This window comes from Jaculus jaculus, chromosome 14 (genome assembly GCF_020740685.1).
Source record: "Jaculus jaculus isolate mJacJac1 chromosome 14, mJacJac1.mat.Y.cur, whole genome shotgun sequence".
Taxonomy (NCBI): domain Eukaryota; kingdom Metazoa; phylum Chordata; class Mammalia; order Rodentia; family Dipodidae; genus Jaculus; species Jaculus jaculus.
The window spans coordinates 19,608,692-19,630,574 of NC_059115.1; the positions used below are offsets into that span (position 1 = coordinate 19,608,692).

At 49.5% G+C, this 21,883-nt stretch overlaps 1 protein-coding gene across 1 annotated transcript; it reads right to left on the minus strand.

Moving 5' to 3' along the window:
- Nucleotides 1-1,866: 1,866 nt before the first annotated feature.
- Klk5 (kallikrein related peptidase 5) lies at nucleotides 1,867-14,934 on the minus strand. Its single transcript, XM_004672578.2, has 5 exons — nucleotides 14,862-14,934; nucleotides 9,781-10,045; nucleotides 7,838-8,094; nucleotides 7,502-7,635; nucleotides 1,867-2,019 (listed from the first exon to the last, which is right to left on the minus strand). Exons 1-5 carry the CDS (start codon nucleotides 14,932-14,934, stop codon nucleotides 1,867-1,869), a joined length of 882 nt encoding a protein of 293 aa, XP_004672635.2.
- Nucleotides 14,935-21,883: the final 6,949 nt, after the last annotated feature.

A 21,883-nucleotide genomic window follows, 5' to 3' on the forward strand; every position in this document is an offset into this window, starting at 1 on the left:
TGTGTCTGTTGCTCTCAAATAAATAAATAAAAATTAAAAAAAAAAAGAAAAAGTAATGAAACACTGCAGGAGACTGCTTTCTGGGTAGGTGGATTAGGAAAGAGTGCTTGGTAAATGAAGATGGCGAAGGCAATCGTTTCTCCTTCCTGGCTTGGAAAAATTTTTTTCAGGGCATGCACTGCCTTTGTGGATGGGCTTGACAGCTTCCTGAGACCTTCAGAAGTACAAGACAGGCAGAAAACCAAGCACCTCTCACCTTCACTCAAACCAACAGATCCCATTCAATAAAACTCCAGGGCTGGAGAGATGGCTTAGCAGTTAAGGTGTTTGCTTGCAAAGCCAAAGGACCTCGGTTCCATTCCCCAGTCAGATGTGCAAGGTGGTGCGTGTGTCTGGAGTTCATTTGCAGTGGCTGGAGGCTCTGGTGTGCCCATTCTCTCTCTCTCTCTCTCTCTCTCTCTCTCTGTGTGTGTGTTTGCTTCTTTCTCTTGCTCTCTCAAATAAATAAATAAATAAATAAAAATTTAAAATAATCTTTTTTTTTTTTTTTTTGGTTTTTCGAGGTAGGGTCTCACTCTGGTCCAGGCTGACCTGGAAGTAACTCTGTAGTCTCAGGGTGGCCTTGAACTCACGGTGATCCTCCTACCTCTGCCTCCCGAGTGCTAGGATTAAAGGTGTGCGCCACCACGCCCGGCTTTTTTTTTTTTTTTTTTTTTGAGGTAGGGTCTCACTCTAGCTCAGGCTGACCTAGAATTCACTCTGTAGTCTCAAGGTGGCCTTGAACTCACAGTGATCCTCCTACCTCTGCCTCCCAAGTGCTAGGATTAAAGGCATGCGCAACCATGCTCGGCTAAAAGAATCTATTTTTAAAAAGTCCAGTTCCCCATGGAAACTGTGGATTCTCTGAGCTCTGGAAGCCCCCTCCTCCCTGAAGAGCCTTTCTTTCCCTTTCTTCCCCTCTTCCCCTCAAATAAGCTTTATTTTTTTTTTATAAAAAATATTGTACTTTATTTATTTATTCATTATAGAGAGAGAAAGAGGCAGATAGAGAAGGAATTGGGAGCACCAAGGCCTTTAGCCATTAAGAAGGCACTCCAGATACATGTGCCACTTTGTGCATCTGGCTTATGTGGGTACTGGGGAATCGAACCTGGGTTCTTAGACTCTCAGGCAGGCACCTTAACTGCTAAGCCCAAGCTTTATTCTTTTAAAATATTTTTCTGCCTCTTAATTGTTTTTAAATTTTTTTCAAGTTTTTACTTATTTATTTGAGAGAGACATGTAGAGAAAAGGAGAATGGGTATTCCCGGGCCTCTAGCCATTGCAAATGAACTCCAGACACATGTGCCAGCTTGTGCATCTGGCTTACATGGGTCCTGGGGAATTGAATCTGGGACCTTTGGCTTTGCATGCAAGCACCTTAACTGCCAAGCCATCTCTCCAGCCTGCCTCTTTATTCTTAATTGGCTGAGAGTATGAACCCTGAATTCCCCTCGACACTCCCTAGACAGTATCAGTAAGTTGTTTTTTACAAATGACCCAATGGAGCTCCTGAGGGGTGCAGGTGGTGTGCACAGCGAGGAGACACCCAGAAACAGCTTCTCTTGTCATGTTTTATTTTGGGGATTAAGTTTGAGTCACAGCCACAGGGACAGTTGAACTCTAGGTATGAGGCAGATCCACAAGGGACAGTGAGTTGTAACCCCACCCTGGTCACTGTAGAAAGTGTCCCCAGCCTCTAGCTGAGAGTGTCAAGGCCAGTCCACTGTGAGGGAAAAGGGGTGGTCCTGATGTCAGGAGGCATCCATAGCAGCTTCTGGAGAGACGGGGTAGGGAACTGTCAAGTGCCCTGGGCCCTGGCATGACTCAGTTGCACTTGATGGTATCCTCGATCCAGTTCGTGAACAAGCAGAGATTCGTGTAGACTCCCGGCCTGTTGCGTTGCGCGCAGGGGTAGTCTCCCCAGGACACGAGGCCCTGCAGCTGGCTGTTGCAGACCACAGGCCCCCCAGAATCTCCCTGAAGGGGTTGAGTGGGGCACAGGCAGAGGAGGGGAGGTGGTGAGGCGAAGCAAGGTGACACAGGAGACCCAAAGCCGATGCAGGAAGACCAGGACACAGGAAACAGGTGGACATATGGTGTGAAGGCGCATAGAATAAGGTGCAAACACAGGTGAAAAAGAGCAAGACAACGGAGAGAAAACATTATCCTTAATTCAAGCCAGATCCAGCTTTTAGGAGCCCCATCTCTCCAGCCCCTAACCTCTCCCTCCAGCTTCCTCTCTCTCTCCAGCATTGCCATTTCCCACTTTCTTCTTCAGAGCATCCTTAGTCTATTTCCCCGCCTCCCCCATTTTGCCTCTGCCTCTGTTTGCCTCTCCTCCCCACACCTGATTTCCCCCTACCAAACACTCCTCCCTGCGTACCCATCTGGACTGCAAGCCAGCACTCACGAGTAGAGGCAGGAAGATCAGTTCAAGGTCATTCTAAGCCATATAGCGAGTTCTAGGCCAACCTAGGCTATATGAGACCCTGTCTCAAAAAAACAAACAAACAAAAACAGAAACAAAAAAAACCCGTAGGTCAAGCTGGGCGTGGTGGCTCAGGCCTTTAACCTCAGCACTGGGGAGGCAGAGGTAGGAGGATCGCTGTGAGAGTTCAAGGCCTCCCTGAGACTCCATAGTGAATTCCAGGTCAGCCTGGGCTAGAGTGAGACCCTACCTCAGAAAAAAAAAAAAAAAAAGAATAAGTCAATAAAAATGTAGGTGGTAACCCCACAATAAGGGTTTCTCAATTGGGCACCACTGACCTATGTAATGAGACCACTTTCTTCTGTTTCTAGGGCTGTCTCAGGCCTTGTGGGATGTCTGCCAGCATCCCTGAGTTCTACCCAGTAACTCACAGTGATGCCATTCCTCCATGCCTCAACCAAAAATGTCTCCATGTGGCTCCCCTGAGGGATAAAAGCACCTGTTTCCTTTTATTCTTTTATTCTCCACGGTTTCCTGTGATTACCCTCGAGAGATACTCCCTACTGCCCCTCCCCGCTTTCTCCCCTCTCCTTTCCCCACCCCCTTTTTAACACGCTTCTTTTGCCTTCTCTGTTTATAGAAGCAGGGGTAGCCCAGGCTGGCCTGGAACTCCTCAATCACTGGATGACAGGCTTGAGTGGTTTCTCACTGATTTTTGCTTAAATGTCTGCACTGATTTTCCTGTGACTTAACTGCTCTCAGCCTGTTTAAAAAAAAAAAAAAAGGCATATAGTAATGGTTGCCTGAGCCGATGACAGACCAACATAAATGACTCAAAATAGCAGGCAGACATTTATTCCTGCTGTTATTATACTAGCAACAGATTGCTGTTGTGATTATCATCATTTGTTTTGTCTTGTTTACTTCTATTGTAAGACAGTCTCATGTAGCCCAGGCTGGCCTGGAGCTTTGGATTGTCCTGCCTCCACCCCTTGGGGGAAGCTGAGATGACAGGCAGGCATCACCATGCCTGGCTAAGTTCTCGCTCTAAGCTTTTGCGGGTCACCTCCAGACCACAGGCTGGCATATGCCCAGTGCCTGGTACTGATCTCATCTCAGTGGTTTAAGACCCAGGCATTGGAATTAGATGTGCTTTCAGTGTTTGATGTAGATCCCTCGCCCATCCCTATATCCAGGTGCAGAGTGTCCGATGGAAACGGGAAGCCGAGGAGTGCTCAACGTCAAAATCGCTCACGACACTCATGTGCTCTGATGGGAGATGGCTGACTTGTCCCTGCAGAGTCCTCCGGAGCCCAAGTGCAGGCAAAGTCCTGCTTCTTTTTTTAGTACCTTAACTCTTTCCTATGTGGGTGTGTATGCATGTGTGTATATATGTATGTGGTGCGCATGTGTGTGCATATGTGTATTCATATGTTTGTGGATGCAGGTATGTATGCAAATAGAGGCCAGAGGTTGATGGTGGGTGTCCTCCTCGGTAATTCTCAGTCTTATCGTTTGAGGCAGAATCTCTAGCTGAACCTGGAGCTCACCAGCTTGTCGAGCTGGGCAGCCAGCCCTAGGGATCCTCCTGTCTCCACCTTCCCAGTGCTGGGAATATAGGTGTGTGTTTACAACCTGGCATTTCTTTTTTACTTTATTTATTTATTTGCAAGCAGGGAGAAAGAGAGAGAGAGGGAAAAAATGGGCTTGCCAGGGCCTCCAGCCACTGCAAAAGAACTCCAGATGCATGTGCTACCTTGTGCATCTGGCTTATGTGGGTCATGGGAAATCAAACCTAGGTCCTTTGGCTTTACAGGCAAGTGCCTTAACCTCTAAGCCATCTCTCCAGCCCACATCTGGCATTTTTACATGGGTGCTGGGTATCTGAACTCAGTCTTCATGCTTGCATGGCAAACACTTTACTCACTGAGCCCTCACGCCAGGCCCTGACAATTCAATTTTAATTTCTGGTCATTTCCATAAACAAAGCTGCCAGGGAAATACAGAGGAACTATTGGCACTCGCTCACCTGTCCAGCCACACCTCCTACTGTCCTTCTCCCACAACCTGTGTGCCCCCCAAATACTGATTTCTTTCCACCATTTGAACCAGCCAAATTCCTCCCAAGGCCTTTACAGATGCCATTTCTATGCCCTAACCTTTAATAGCCAGGCTCCTGGGTGTCTTTTTGTCTCTGCTTATATCCCCCTTCTCTAAGGCAACCCTCCTCACTATAAAGACTACTCCCTACTGGGCATGATGGCGCACGCCTTTAACCCCAGCCCTCAAGGGGCAGAGGTAGGAGGATCATTCTGAGTTCAAGGCCAGCCTGAGACTATGTAATGAATTCCAGGTCAGCCTGAGCTAGAGAAAGACCCTACCTCAAAACAAACAAAACCATGTTTTGTTTCCTGGAGAGCCCTGATCATTCTCTCAAATGGCCCCATCTGTACAGTTTCTGGACAGTAAGGTTTCTGGTGTTTTGTTTTTCATTTTGCTCTTTCTGCACGTCCAATAATGTAGCCTGTTTAAGTAGTCCGTTAAGCTGTGCCACACGGGTTTTCTCCTTTCCTTCTTCAAGACATTCTCGTAGTGCATGTTGGAAAACTGTCATCTTATCGATTGTGTTCCAGCAAGACACTTGTCACCTGTTGCATGACTGAAAACTTCCAAAGTAAGTGGACACAACTGTGGTGCTCATCATGTAAAGGGTGCTCCGTAGGTGTGGCACCTTTACGCAGTGACAAAGTGACACCTTCCCCACCCACAGAGAGCACCCTGGATGTCTCCTTCCAGACGCGCATTGTCTACTATGGTGGTCACTAACCCCACGTGACTGTGGAGCACCCGTAACCTGACAATGGAGCTGGGCTGGCACTGTGGCATGCAGACTGGCTCCAGAAAAGTGAACTGCTCACCGGCATATTACATTAACTACATTGGGAAATGGTGTCATTTGGAGTACATTAAATGAAATACATTATTACTGTAAGTTTCATTTGCTTATTTTTTTCACAGTAATATGGATGGAATCCAGGGCTTTGCATATGCTAGATAGGCTCTTTAGTGAGAAGCCACGCCCCCAGCCCTCACTGTGGATTCTAGGCAGGAGCTCTACATCTGAGCCACGCCCCCAGCCCTCACTGTGGATTCTAGACAGGAGCTCTACCTCTGAGCCACGCCCCCAGCCCTCACTGTGGATTCTAGGCAGGAGCTCTACCTCTGAGCCACGCCCCCAGTCCCTCACTGTGGATTCTAGGCAGGAGCTCTACATCTGAGCCATGTCCCCAGCCCTCACTGTGGATTCTAGGCAGGAGCTCTACCTCTGAGCCACGCCCCCAGCCCTCACTGTGGATTCTAGGCAGGAGCTCTACCTCTGAGCCACGTCCCCAGCCCTCACTGTGGATTCTAGGCAGGAGCTCTACCTCTGAGACACGCCCCCAGCCCTCACTGTGGATTCTAGGCAGGAGCTCTACCTCTGAGCCATGACCCCAGCCCTCACTGTGGATTCTAGGCAGGAGCTCTACCTCTGAGACACGCCCCCAGCCCTCACTGTGGATTCTAGACAGGAGCTCTACCTCTGAGCCACGCCCCCAGCCCTCACTGTGGATTCTAGGCAGGAGCTCTACCTCTGAGCCACTCCCCCAGCCCTCACTGTGGATTCTAGGCAGGAGCTCTACCTCTGAGCCACTCCCCCAGCCCTCACTGTGGATTCTAGACAGGAGCTCTACCCCTGAGCCACGCCCCCAGCCCTCACTGTGGATTCTAGACAGGAGCTCTACCTCTGAGCCATGCCCCCAGTCCCCTCACTGTGGATTCTAGACAGGAGCTCTACCTCTGAGCCACGCCCCCAGCCCTTACTGTGGATTCTAGGCAGGAGCTCTACCTCTCAGCCTCTAGAGTAGGTGATATGGTAAGTCTGTACCATTACTTCCAGCTTTCTTTTTACTTTTGTTTTTTACAGCCATGTACCACCATGCTCTTTTTGCTTTTTAAAGTGTTTCCAACTGGGCATGGTGGCACTCACCTTTAACCCCAGCACTTTGAAGGGAGAGGTAGGAGGATCGCTGTGAGTTTGAGGCCACCCTGAGACTACAGAGTGAATTCTAGGTCAGCCTGGGCTGGAGCAAGACCTTTACTTCAAAAAGCTAAAAATTAAAAAATGTGCCCGCATGAACACTGAACATGGTGTGTGCATAATGTACTGTGTGTTTACTGGGCAGTGCTGCTGTGGAGAATTAGCTGCATGTAAAGAGGCATCCCCTGGGCTGGAGAGATAGCTTAGCGGCTAAGGCACTTGCCTGTGAAGCCTAAAGACTGAGGTTCAACTCCCCAGAACCCACATAAGCCAGATGCACAAGGTGACGCATGCGCTCAAAGTGGTGCACGTGTCTGGAGTACGATTGCACTGACTGGAGGCCATGGCACACCAACTCCCTCTCTCTTGCTCTCTCTCTCTTTCTGTCTCATAAATAAATAAAAGAAGCATCCTGATTGTCTTGGGTCATTGCTGGATTCCCAGGACGTGGCTGAGTCTAGGTTGCCTCTTTGACGCTCTCAGTAAATGGAGATGAGCCGGGCATGGTGGCGCACACCTTTAACTCCAGCACTTGGGAGACAGAGGTAGGAGCGATCACTGTGAGTTCTAGGCCACCCTAAGACTACCTAGTGAATTCCAGGTCAGCCTGGGCTAGAGCAAGACCCAACCTTGAAAAACAAAACAATAAAAAAAGAGAAAAGGGCTGGAGAGATGGCTTAGCAGTTAAGCACTTGCCTGTGAAGCCTAAGGACCCCGGTTCGAGGCTCGGTTCCCCAGGTCCCACGTTAGCCAGATGCACAAGGGGGCGCACGCGTCTGGAGTTCCTTTGCAGAGGCTGGAAGCCCTGGCGCGCCCATTCTCTCTCTCTCTCCCTCTATCTGTCTTTCTCTCTGTGTCTGTCACTCTCAAATAAATAAAGAAATAAATGAACAAAAAATAAAAAAAGAGAAAAAAAACCCCAATAAATAAACAGAGACGCATCTAGTCCTTACCTGGCAGGAGTCCCTGCCCTCCTCATCGCCCGCGCAGAACATGGTCTCATCTATCTGGCCTGGGTACGCATCCCGGCACTTGTCTTTGTTCAGCACAGTGATGTTAAGGCACTGGAGGACCTTGGGGAAGTTATCTGTTGAACAAGACACAATGAATGAAGAAAGAGCGGGCTGCCAGCTGTGGTGGCGCATGATTGTCATCCATACACTAAGGAGGCTGAGACAGGAGGACTGCAAGTTTCAGGCCAGTCTGGGCTCCGTGACGAGCACAAGTGTGCGCACATGTGTGCCAGGACATAGGGGCGGATTAAAAGGAAGGACGTATTTGGTACTCACTGTGGGAGCTGCTGGTCGTTCCCCAGCCAGACACCATGCATTTGGTCCCTTCGGAGGGGCAGTTGGATGAGATGTTGATGGGTCTGACTGAGTGACTGTCTCTGATTTTCTTATTCAGTTTGATGAGCATGAGGTCATTGGAGTGGCCAGGGTGGGAATAGCCAGGGTGTGGGATGGATTTGATCCCCTGATACATCTGCTGTCCAGATTCATAGACGGGGGACGTGGAATGGTGGCCCAGGCGGACCCTGTACACTCTAAGGAAGACAGTGATGATCACTGCTGGGCTGAGCCTGTCTCCATATCCAACACCACCTCAACCCTAACTCCACACCCAGTGTCCATGCTCACCTCAGCTCCCAACCTATTCTCATCCGATCCTCAAACCCGATCCAATTCCTCCCCTTCCAGAAACCATCTGCATGTCCGTTTTCAACCCCAAATCTCATCAGTCCCCACTCCCAATCAAACCATTCCAGCTGGGAATGGTGGCACGTGCCTATAATCCCAGCACTCGAAGTAGAGGTAGGAAGATCAAGAGTTTAAGGCCAGACTGGAGAGGTGGCTTAGTGGTTAAGGTGCTTGCCTGCAAGACCAAAGGATCCCAGTTTGACTCTCCAGGACCCATGTAAGCCAGATGCACAAGGTGGTGCATGCATCTGGAGTTTGTTTATAGTGGCTAGAGGCCCTGGCGTGCCCATTCTCTCTCTCTCCCCCTCTTTCTCCTAAATTATATATATATGTTTTGTTTTGTTTTGTTTTTGTTTTTTTTTTTTCTAAGGTAGGGTCTCACTCTAGCTCAGGCTGACCTGGAATTTACTATGTATTCTCAGGGTGGCTTTGAACTCTCCACGATCCTCCTACCTCTGCCTCCCAAGTGCTGGGATTAAAGGCGTGCGCCAATAAAATATATTTTAAAATAAAGAGTTTAAGGAGGCAGAGGCAGGAGGATCATTGTAAGTTCGAGGCCAGTCTGAGACTAGATACTGAATTCCAGGTCAGCCTGGGCTAGAGAGAGACCCTACCTTGAAAAACCAAAATAACAACAACAACAAAGAAAACCAGAAACAGGAAGTCCATCCATCCCCGTTAACTAACCCAATTCCACTGTTATCTCCACACTGATCTCCAGCCTCTGCTCTGTCACTGTCTTTATCTCCATCCTTCTCACTACCTCCCAGCTCCAACTCTATTCCTTCTCACCCTAACCCAGCGACGTGTGTGCGTCCAACTCCAAACCCAACCCTGCTCACTACATTTCCAAGACCTACTGGCCACTCCCGTTTCTAAACCCAGCCAGGTCCAATCCCTTTTCTGACTTTGACCTCAACCCAGTCTCCAATTCCAACTCATGGCCAGACCCCATCTCAACCTTGTCTTCATCCTGACCACATCTCTGTGTGTGTGTGTGTGTGTGTGTGTGTGTGTTCATATGTGTGTGGGCACATGTGTGTCATTGGACCACCTCAGGTGCTGTTCCCCAGTCTCTCATTGCTCTCATTGGCCTGGAACTCGCCATGTAGTCTAGACTGGCTGGCCAGTGAGCTCCAAGGACCCTCCTGTCTCTACCTCCCCAGCCCTGGCATTACAGGTGTGTGTCTTGACTCCCAGAAATTTTATATGTGTTTGGGGGACTGAGCTCAGGTCCTCGTGCTTGCAAGACTAGCATTGTAACAACTGAGCTATCTATCTCCCCAGTGCATACCCTGAGTTTCAAGCCTATCCTAACACCTCTATTGAAAGCCTTTGAACACACACACACACACACACACACACACACACACACACTCCACCTGTCCCTAAGTCCATGTCCAACACAGCCCCTTCTCTGGCGTATCCTCACCCCATGATCTGGTACCATCCATCTATCCGTTCATCTGCAGTCCCCAGCCCAGCTCTGACCCTTCCTGTGCCCTGTCCCCAGCTCCCGTCTCCTCACTCACGGCTTTCTACAGTGCGCAGCAGTGAGCAACCACTGCGGGTTCACCAGCACCGCCCCACAGTACAGCTTGTTGGGCCCGAGCAGCAGTGCCCCCTGCCACGGCTGTGCGTCCTTCTTGCAGTCTGCTCCATTCACAATACGGCTGCTGCTGTCATCATCCGACCTGGAGTCCTCGCCAGCCTCTCTTCCGAGGTCTCTGTTGCTCCCAGAGGGCCCGGTGGCAGAGGGGTTGTCACAGGAAGAGGCATCAGTGGCTAGAACAGGCTCTGGGGACACAAGATGAGTGGGCCATTGGCCTAGGGTCAGGACTTGGACAGAGATAGGGCTTAGATGCAGGAGGCAAGTCTTAGATTTAGGACTTGGGACCCAGCCACAGGTTGTCAGAAGTGATCTCCAGGCCCCTAGGCTGGTGGTGGGGGTCCAGGTTCCAGGGGCAGAGCCAGTAGTGGCTGGGCCAAGACTGGATAGGTGGGTCCTGGACTATAGGGATCTGGCTGGAGGCTGGGGGGAAAGGGGGTGGGTCGGAGCTGTGGAGGTGAGGTGTGCAGGGGTGGAGCCGGGACTACATGGGGGCTCAGGGCTGAGTGAGCGGAATTAGAGCTGTGGGCCCAGTGATGGCCGCAGGGGCTGGGCTCTGTGCTGTAGGGGCGGGGCCAGCTCTGCAGAGGTGGGGTCAGGACCCAAGGATTGGAGCTGAAACTAAGAAGGGGTGTCTGCAGAATAAAGGTGAAATCCCAGCTTGGCCAGTGAAGTCTGTATTCTAGGAGAAACTCCACGTTCGGGTGGGGTCCCTGGACTTCGTGGACCTCAGGAATTCTCTAGGAGTTGCCTGAAGCTCAGTGGGTAAGACCAGGGGAGACTACAATGGGTAGACTACAGTGGACATCCTCAAAGACACAGGCCGGCTTGAACTTTGGGGTCTAGTCTTGGGAAGTGGGGTCAGGAACCTACAGGCACAAACTGGTCATTCCACTTACTTGGGAGGCTGAGGCAAGAGGAGGTCAAGTTCAAAGCCCATGACTGAGGGGATTGGAATCTGTTTGGAGGCAAGTGTCTTAACCACCAAGCTATCTCCTCAGCCCCAGGAATCAGTTTGGAAAGAGGCAAGGCCAAGGTCACTTGGGGACTGTGGGAGAGTCCGAGGTCTTGGGTGGAGGTAGAGTTGGGGGAAGAAGGACTGGAAAAGGACTCCGCTTCGGGAATCCGGGTGGAGAGACAGAGCAGAACTGGCTTTATGAGTTCTCAGGCACAAATGAATCTTGTGACTGGTCCCCAGCGCCCACCTCGTCCCACACAGACCTGCAGGCCACAGGGACTTGCTCTGTCATTGTCCATGCACGCCACAGGCCATTCACCATCAGTGTCCATGCTGATGGCCCAGAGAAGGAAGGCCTCGGTGCCACCCATATCATGGGCACACTCCAAGAAACGTGCATGGTACGTCACAGACAATGGCCCACACACCCCCAAGGGCACAGCTGTGTGGTAGCACACGCTCCCCAGGCACACAGCACCAGGCTGCCTCACAGGACCTCAGCATCTGACATGGGCACAAGATTACAAGTGGATGCACGCCCACCTACTCTCAGCAAGGTACAGCACGAGACAGTCACTTAACAGTCACCAGCCACCAGATCCCTGGCTCCCCGCTTCCCTGTAGCTGATGGGGGGCGGCTGGGACCCGCCCTTGTGGCATGGAAGAGAGCACAGGGAGAGCAAGAATAGATCAATGCATCAAGAAGAGAGAATCGACTGTCTACCAGGAGATGGGTCACCTCCACCTCATCTGCCCGGGGTCCCAGAAGTCTTCATAAGGGAAGTGGTGAGAGAAATGCTGCTCTCACAGCTAGCCTGAAAACCGGTTCTAGGGAAATGGTGGCAGACACTGTGGTCACTCAAACCTCATAAGAGCAGAGACCCAGAGTCTACAGAGAAAGCAACACTAAATCAGATCCCTCTCTTGCCCACCAAGGCTCAGGGAGCGTCGTGGAAGAGGGGCTAGAAAGATTGTAAGAAGCTGGGTGTGGTGGAGCACACCTTTAATCCTAGCGCTTGGGAGGCAGAGGTAGGAGGATCACCGTGAGTTCGAGGCCACCCTGAGAATACAGAGTGAATTCCAGGTCAGCCTGGGCTAGAGTGACACCCTATCTCGAAAAACCAAAAAAAAAAAAAAAGAAAGAAAGAAAGATCGTAAGAGCCTCAGGGTGGGTGGGGCGGGTATAGCCTGAGACACCATGTTTCCTCCATCCCTGAAGAGACTGAGGCTTCTTGGTCTCCACAATGAATACCAATAACCCCACTGAAGTCCCTCAGCAGAATTAAGGTGGGGGAGAGGGGCATCTATGTGTGCAACCTTTTCATTAAAAACAAAAGTCAAGCCGGGCATAGTGGCACAGGCCTTTAATCCCAGCACTCGGGAGGCAGAGGTAGGAGGATCACCGTGAGTTCGAGGCTACTTTGAGACTACATAGAGAATTTCAGGTAAGCCTGAGCTAAAATGAGACCCTACCTCAAAAAACAAAAACAACAACAACAAAAATCAGTAAATTTGGGCTGGAAGACGGCTTAGCAGCTCAGGTACTTGCCTGCAAAGCCTAAGGACTCAAGTTCGATTCCCCAGTGCCCAAGTAAGCCAGATGCACATGGTGCTGAATGCACCAGGAGTTTGTCTGCAGTGGCTGGAGGCCCTGGCACGCCCATTGCCTCCTTCCCTCCCTCTCTCCCAACCTTAAAAATAAATAAATAAATAAATGAAACCAAGTTTAAACGTTGCCATCCCACAACCCCTTTGGCCCATTCACTCTCTTGAGGGAATCCAGACACACGGCCGCACTAACGCATACACAGCTGCGCTCACAGCCCCCACCCGCACCGTCACAGTCACCTGCACATACACTCTCATCCGTCACATCACCAGAAACACGGGCACCTGGGCACACCTGCCCATATGCAAGTCGCCACGTACGGTCGCACATTTTCCCGGTGACCGCCATTTGTGGCACTTCATCCTGTGACGGAGGGCAAGGACACAGACCCGGGCACCTCAGATGTCCGCAGTCATGTTCCAAGCCAAGGAGCAGTACACGGCCAAACAGGAGCACTCACGGGGCATTAGGCATGCGCCCTATGTAGAGCTGGACGAGAGCTGAAACGCACACACTCTCAACCATGGAGCCTGGACCAAGTCAGGACCGCCTGCTACACACAGTCCTTTGATATGGGAAAAGGCAGAGCTGGGAAAACGGCTCATCAGTTAAAAGCACTTGCTGGCTTTGGTCAAAGGCCCTCCGTGACCTGAGCATGGTGGAACGCACATATGTAATTTTAGTACATGGGAAGCAGAAGCAGGAGTTTGAGGCTAGTCTAGGTTTCAGAGTGAGATGCTGTTATGTAAAAAAGAAAAGAAGGGGCTAAAGAGATGGCTTGGTGGTTAAGGCACTTGCCTGCAAAGCCTGATGACCTGGGTTTGATTCTCCAGTACCCACGTAAAGCCAGATGTACAAAGAGGTGCATGCGTCTGGAGTTCATTTGCAGTGGCTGGAGGCCCTGGTGTGCCTATTCTGTCTCTTTCTCTCTCTCTCTCTTTCTTTCTCTCTCTCCCTCCCTCTGCTTGCAAATAAAATATTTCTTAAATATATTCTTATTTATTTATTTGAGAGTGACAGACAGAGAGAGAAAGAGGCAGAGAGAGAGAGAGAAGAGAGAGAGAATGGGCGTGCCAGGGCCTCCAGCCACTGCAAATGAACTCCAGATGCATGCACCCTCTTGTGCATCTGGCTAACGTGGGTCCTGGAGAATCGAGCCTTGAACCAGGGTCCTTAGGCTTCTCAGGCAAGCGCTTAACCGCTAAGCCATCTCTCCAGCCCGCAAATAAAATATTTTAAAAAGAAAAAAAGAGAATGAAAGAAAGATAGAAAAGAAAGAAAGAAGGAGGGGAGGAAGGAAGGAAAGGAGGAAAAGAGAGAGTGAAAGAAAACAAGCGTGGCATGATCGTGCCTGCCTGCAATCCCAGCACTCAAAAGGGAGAGGCAGGGGCTGGAGAGATGGCTCAGAGGTTAAGGCGTTTGCCTGCAAAGCTTAATGACCCAGGTTTGATTCCCCAGCACTCATTTAAAGCCAGATGTACAAAAAGGCACATGCATTTGCAGTGGTTGGAGGCCCTGCTGCACCCATTCTCTCTGTCTCTTTATTCCTCTCTGCTTGCAGATAAATAAATAAAAAAAATATATTTTTTAAGGCAAAAGACAGGAGGCTTGCTGGGAATTTGAGGTCAGATTGAATTACTATGTAGTTGTAGGTCAGCCAGGGTTGCATGGTAATGAGAACCTGTCTCAAAAAACTCAACAGAGGAGCTGGGTGTGGTGGTGCTTGTCTTTAATCCCAGCACTCAGGAGGCAGAGACTCCATAGTGAATTCCAGGTCAGCCTGAGCTAGACTGAGACCCTACCTCAAACAAGCAAAAACAAAAAACAAAACAAACAAACAAAACAACAACAAAGAGGACTGGGAATGTAGCTCAGTTGGTAGAGTGTTTGCCTAGCATGCACAAAGCCCTGGGTGCAAGACTGCCATCCTAGCAATGGGGAGGTAGAGGCAGGGGAGTTCAGAAGGTCAAGGTCAGTTTTGCTATACAGTGCATTTGAGACCAGATTGGGCTACATGAGACTCTGTCTAAAAAACAAAAGACCGGGCTGGAGAGATGGCTTAGCGGTTAAGCGCTTGCCTATGAAGCCTAAGGACCCTGGTTCGAGGCTTGGTTCCCCAGGTCCCACGTTAGCCAGATGCACAAGGGGGTGCTCCCATCTGGAGTTCGCTTGCAGAGGCTGGAAGCCCTGGCGCGCCCATTCTCTCTCTCTTTCCCTCTATCGGTCTTTCTCTCTGTGTCTGTCGCTCTCAAATAAATAAATTAAAAAAAAAATTAAAAAACAAAAGACCCCACCCCACTTAAACGCACACACTAGAACAGTCACACAACCACACACAGCTGCACAGCCACACATTCACCCAGATATAGAGACAAGCCCATGGCCCCCAACCCCTCAGACACAGCTAGTCCCGTACACACACAGGGGCCCTGGTTACCTGAGACCCCTAGAATCAGGGCTGTGATCACGGTGGCCAGCATCCACTTCCTGGGGGGTCCTGCCCTAGCCATGACCGCTGCACCTAGGGGACCAGAGGATGGAGAGGCTCAAGTGACCCACTGCTCCTGCCTCCCCTACCCTAGCAGAGATAGACCATGGGACACGGAGCCCTCCAACATCAGCACCAAGTGGGTGGGATTCAGCAGGGGAGAGCAGGGATGTCTCAGGAGGCAGGACAGAATCCTACCAAAGCCAGATGGGGTGGGTGGGGGATTTTCTCTCTTTCCCTTCTTGCTGAGCCCCCTCCCCAGGCCTCACCTGTCATATCCCCTGTCCCCAGGTGGTGGGTGGGGGCCTGGCTCCCGGCTCGGCCGCAGACTTCTCAGGCTGGCCCTCCTCACCTTCCTGCCGCCGCCGCCTCCTGGACTCAGGCACCGGCTGTGTTTTAACCACCCACTGGTCCCCGGGGCACATTCTCGGGTAGTGAGGTGCCTTGTCAGTCCAGGCCCCAGCGCTAACTCCTCCTGCCTCCCCTCCCCTCCACCCCCGAGCACCCCCCCACCCAGTGCCTAGTGCCACTCCCTCTCTCACTGGCCCTGAGGATGGGGAGGGGGGGGTCCCCAAGTCAGACCAGGTCCTCCCGTGTCTCCCCAAGCAGTGGGTCTCTCACCAGCTTTGGGGTGCTATTCAGACACAAGGATTCCTGGTCCTGTTCCTCATTCATCACTTCTGTCTGTCTCCCTCTTCACTTCTCTTTCCATCTTTGTGTCTGCTTTTGAAACTACCTCCTCATGGGGTGTGGTGGTGCACGCCTTTAATCCCGCCATGAGGGAGGCTAAGGTAAAAGGATTACAATGAGTTCCTGGTCCAGCTGGGCTGGAGTGAGACCCTGCTTAAAAAATAAAAAAAGTAAATAAAATAAATCTACCTTTTCATCTGTCTTTCCCCATTGAATCTTCCAGCTTATCAACATTTGATACCCAAGTCTCCATCTCCCTCAGCCTGACTCAGCGTCTCTCTATCTCTCTCAGTCTCTAGCTCTCTGTCTTTATGTCTCTCTCTGTCTCTGTCCCGTCTGTCTTTATGTCTGTCTCTCTTCCTTTCCCATTTGCACTATCTTTCTGTCTTGGCTGTGAATATTGGATTTCTTGCATCTTTCTCTCTTGCCCTGATTTTTACAGGAAGGAAGTCCCAGGCTATTTGCAACTGAACCCCAAGAGCCCCCTCCTGTCCCAGGGCCAGCACAGGTCAGGAGGGACTTGGGTAGGGCTCAGGTGCTTTAGACCAGGCGTGGGTGGCACAGTTGGCTGGGCACCTGTTGATGGAAAACGAGGGCAAGAGCCAGAACAGGGGTTGGGTGGCTCCTGGTACTTTAGAAATGGGGCACTGGGTGGGGAGCTGGAGGGCGGTGCCACCCTGCCCGGTCTCAGCCATTGGGCCACCTCTCCTGATCTCTTCTTTCAGTCTGTCCCCAACTCTGAGTCCCAAGTCTTTGTCCCCACAAGGTGGCAGGAGCCAAACATTCTTCAGCCGGGTGCCAAGCACAGATCTGTTTCACATGAAAAGATAAAGTGTGGAGGAGAGAAGCTGCATTCGCTTGGTCTTTCCTGTCCTGAGGGCAGGAGCCCAAGGCCTGGACAGTGGGAGATTTTAGCACCCCAAGGCTGGCATTACTGCATCTGGGGAAGAAAAGAAAAACAAACAAAAGACAAATAACAAAACCCCTGTCTGAGGTTTAGTGTGACTCCTGAGGACAAATGTTTCACGCATTGAAGTGACAAAACTAGAAATGTTTCACGCATTGAAGTGACAAAACTAGTAGCCCGGGCTGGAGAGATGGCTTAGCGGTTAAGCGCTTGCCTGTGAAGCCTAAGGACCCCGGTTCGAGGCTCGGTTCCCCAGGTCCCACGTTAGCCAGATGCACAAGGGGGCACACGCGTCTGGAGTTCATTTGCAGAGGCTGGAAGCCCTGGCGCGCCCATTCTCTCTCCCTCTATCTGTCTTTCTCTCTGTGTCTGTCGCTCTCAAATAAATAAATTTAAAAAATTAAAAAAAAAAACTAGTAGCCCATTTTCTTTCTTTCTTTCTTTCTTTCTTTCTTTCTTTCTTTCTTTCTTTCTTTCTTTCTTTTCTCTCTCTCTCTCTCTCTCTTTTTTTTTTTTTTTTTTTGGTTTTTCGAGGTAGGGTCTCACTCTGGTCCAGGCTGACCTGGAATTCAGTATGTAGTCTCAGGGTAGCCTTGAACTCATGGCGATCCTCCTACCTCTGCCTCCCGAGTGCTGGGATTAAAGGTGTGTGCCACCATGCCCGGCATCCATTTTCTTTCTTGATAAATTTCCCGCTTTCATAATTTTTTTGTGTGTGTTTGTATATTAATTAAAGTACTTAGTTTCTTTTTGTGGTGTGTGAGTAAGGGCACACACATGCCAGGACCCACTTGTGGAAGTCAGAGGCCCCCTTTCAGGTATGGGTCCTTGGCTACCACACCTCCTTAGAGTCAAAGTCTCTCACTGGTCACTACTCTTTTCATCAGCCTAGCTGGCCCAAGAGCTTCTGGGGAACTCTCCTGTCTCTGCCTCCCCATCGAGGCTTTAGAAGCCCACCACAACTTTCAGCTTTGATGTGGGGCCTGGGGCTCTGAACTCAGGTGCTCATGCTTGTGCCTCAGACACTGTATTCACCCTCCAAACCCACTTCCATGGTTTTACTTTTTTTTTTTTTAAGCTCAGCTTATAAGTGTTGTTTTGGTTTAATTAAATTAATTAATTAATTTTGAGGTAGGGTATTATTCTGGGCCAGGCTGACCTGGAATTCACTATGTAGTCTCAGGATGGCCTGCAACTCACAGTGATCCCCCTTACCTCAGCCTCCTGAGTGCTGGGATTAAAGGGGTGCACCACCACGTCTGGCGTAGAGAGGTGGTGGGCAGGGGTGAATGGATGAGCCTCCAGCCACTGCAAATGAACTCTAGACACACGCACCACTTTGTGCATCTGGCTCTATGTGGGTACTGGGGAATCGAACTTGGGTCCTTTGGCTTTGGTGGCAAGCACCTTAACTGCTAGTCCATCTCTCCAGCCCTTATTTTATGTTTTGAAGCAGGGTATCACTGTTTAGTGTACCTAGCCTGGAATTCATTCTGTAAACTGGTTCATTTTGCAGCTGGTGGCAATCCTCCTGCCTCAGTGTCCCAAGTGCTGGGATTTCAACTGTGAGGGATTGTTGCAAGTTTTCATACTGCCGAGTTGTCTGTCCCATGGTCACGAAAAATTAGGCACATGGATGACAAGACTTGTGTAAGGCAAAAGGGGATTTTTTTTGAGGTAGGGTCTCACTCTAGCCCAGGGTGACCTGGAATTCACTGCATAGTCTCAGGGTGGCCTTCAATTCATAGCGACCCTCCTACCTCTGCCTCCCAAGTACTGGAATTAAAGGTGTGAGCCACCATGCCTGGCAAAAAGAGGATTTCTAAAATATCTATTTACTTATTTGAGAGAGAGGGGGAGAGAGAGAGAGAGGGGGGGGGGGAACGGACACATCAGGGCCTCTAGCCAAACAAACTCCAGATGCATGTGCCACCTTGTGCATCTGGGTTTACATGGGTATGGGGGAATCGAACCTGGGTCCTAAGTCTTCCCAGGCAAGCACCTTAACTGCTAAGCCATCTCTCCAGCCCCCAAAGAGGATTTTTGAGAAGAAAGTGGGAAAGCCCCCAAATGTCAGGGCAAGCAAGCTTAGGATTTCAAGGAGCACACAAAGAAGGGAAGGGCAAAAGCAGAAGTCACACTTCGTGAGCTTGAGCTCAGAGGCACAGGCTGACTCAGCAGTGAGAACTGACGAGCCGCTGTGATGAGGCAGGGGCGACTGGGTCACAGCACACTGTCTCACGGAAGAGATAACCGTCCCTCCCACCTCCCTAGCATGTCTTTAGGAGGAGAGGTGTCATTGTCCCATGGGTGATTAACAGGCTCACTCCATTGGATTGATTTACTCTTAAGGGAGGGAACAGTAGTCTTTATCCAGAAGCAGGACATTTTGTTCTGGTGAGGAAGAAGTGGCCCCTCCCTTTTGTGTGGTATTTTATTCTTTTAAAATATTTTATTTATTTATTTATGAGAAAGAGACGGACAGAGAGAAAGAGAGAATGGGTGTGCCAGGGCCTCCAGCCACTGCATAGGAACACCAGACAATGAGCCCCCTTGTACATCTGGCTTACGTGGGTCCTGGGGAATCGAACTGGGGTCCTTAGGCTTTGCAGGCAACTGCCTTAACTGCTAAGCCATTTCCCCAGCCCCCCTTGTATGATATTTTAAACTCTATATAGGGGGAAATTGTGATGTTTCTCTTTCTTTCTTTTAAATGTTTTATCTATTATTTATTTAAAGACAGAAGAGAGAGGGAGAATGGACATGCCAGGGCCTCTGGCCACTGCAATCGAACTCCAGATGTGTGCGCCACTTGATGCAACTGGCTTCACGAGGGTGCTGGGGAAGTGAACCTGGGCCACAAGGTATTGTAAGCAAGCTCCATTAACAGCTGAACCTTCTTTCCAGTCCTGATGGTCCCCTTTCTAATGTCACCAGGGAACCAGAACACCTTTTCCTGACTCCACGCCTAATATCTAACTACCTGTCAGGACCACACCTACAAAGGTTTTAATTCAGGAGTTAAGTTAACAGACACTTTTATGGGGTCTTCACTATAATGTTTAGTCCTGTTCACAAACAAAAGTTAATTAGCTGCCTTCCACATTTTTAATCACATTCTTAAAAGTAACACATCCAGTCAGACGTACATTTTTAATCCCAGCAATTAGGAGGCACTGCTGTGGGATCAGCCTGGGACTGTAGAGTGAGTTCCAAGTCAGCCTAGGCTAGAGTCAGACCCTACCTTTAAAACAACAACCAAAGAATAAGGAGGAGGAGGAGGAGAGGAAGAAATGTAACACATCCAATGTAGAAGCCCTTCAGTCTTTAGACCAAAAGTCCAGAGGATTTCATAAAGTTATACTTCAAATATGACCAATTTTGCATTCTCTCAAATACCTAAATATTACATATAAACTTAGTATAGCTTCAACTCAAATGTCTTAGGGAGCCAGGTGTGGTGGCCCACATCTTTAATACCAGCACTTGGGAAGTAGAGGTAGGAGGATTGCTGTGAGTTTGAGGTCAACCTGGGACTACAGAGTGACTTCCAGGTCAGCCTGGGCTAAAAAAATTCATATGAAGAGACAAACTACAGAATTCCAGGTAAGCATGGGCTAGAAAAAAAAAAAAAGGCTGGAGATATGGCTCAGCGGTTAAGACACTTGCCTGCAAACCCTAAGGACTCATGTTTGATTCCCCAGTAACCATGTAAGCCAGATGCACAAGTTGGCTCATGAGTCTGGAGTTTGTTTGCAGTGGCTGTAGGCCCTGGCATGTTCATTCCCTCTCTCTACATAAATAAATAAATAAATAAATAAATAAATAAATAAATAAATAAATAAATATTTTTTTAAAAAATTCACATGAAGAGACAGACTAGGCCATATTATGTGCACGTCTAAAACATGCTGGAGCTCATGTTGGGAAGTTTCAGTGGGGAAGGCTAGTTGGGACACTAACGTGTGTCATCAGTACATTGGTATTTAAATTCTGACACAGTCACTTATCAGCTGTGAGGCTTTGGACACACTGTGGATGTACTCTGTGCCTCAGTTTCTCTAGCACCTACCACACAGGCTTGCTCTGGGAATCAAATGAATTAATCCAGTAAAGCACTTAGATTCCTGCCTGGTGTGTAACTGAGAGGTGCTGTAAAATGGTTCTTACTGTGGTTTGTATGGTCATGAATGCTATCAATTTATTTTTATTTTTTGAGGTAGGGTCTTGCTGTAGCCCAGGCTGACCTGGAATTCACTATGTACTCTCAGGTTGGCCTTGAACTTACAGCAATCCTCCTACTTCTGCCTCCTGAGTGCTGAGATTAAAGGTGTGTACCATCATGCCTGGCTTGCTATCAATTTTCTGTGTGTGTCTGCACATGTGTGAGTGTGGGCATGGCCATGCTAAGGCATACGTGTGTGTGGAGGTCAGAGGACAGCCCTGGTGTCGGTCCTCTCCTTCTTGTTTTGAGGCAGTTTTTTTTGTTTTTTTTTTTTTTGCTGAACAGTGAACACCCAGCTGGCTGGCCAGAGAGGTTTTGGGATTCTTCTTTTGTCTCACTGTAGGAGTGACGGATTATAGACACTCATTATTGCATCCAGCCCTATGTGGAGTGTGGGGATCTCAACCTAAGTACTCATATTATAACTAGGAACATCCTTGAACCCCAAACCCTACGTTCATATCTAACTTTAATCAAATAATTGAATAGAATAAGACTGAGAAGGATAATTATTACCTTATTATATTTATTTAGGGAAATACAGAACCAAGGAAAGACACCCACAAGGCTTGAAAGCTCATGTGGTGGGTCTGGAAAACCCATGCAGAGGTCAGAAGAGAAAGCACAGTGCTGGAGAGATGGCTTAGCAGTTAAGACACTTGCCTGTGAAGCCAAAGGACCCAAGTTCGATTCGCCAAGTCCCACGTAAGCCAGATAGATGCACATGGTGGTACATGCATCTGGAGTTCGTTTGCAGTGGCTAAAAGGCCCTGGTGCACCCATTCTCTCTCTTTCTTTCTCCTTCTCTCTGTCTCAAATAAATAAATAAATAATATTTTAAAAAAGTGTGTTACCATGCCTGACTACTTTTTTTTTTTTTTAAAGAAACTACAAAGGACTCTCGCCATGTGGAGAAGAGGAGTGTATAAAAGGAGCCCATGTGGAAAGTAGGGGCTAGGGACTATGGGGCTGGCCCAGCTGGACCTGGGCTGAGCCGAGAGGAAACTCACCAGAAGCTGGAGGTTCAGAAGTGGTCAGGCAGCCCAGAGACCTTGCCCTCCCTGCAAATGTACTTATAACCTTATGGTGGTGGGTCCCACCTTCCAGCACAGGTGAGTCAGAAGGACAGATGATTGGTTAGGGCTAGGG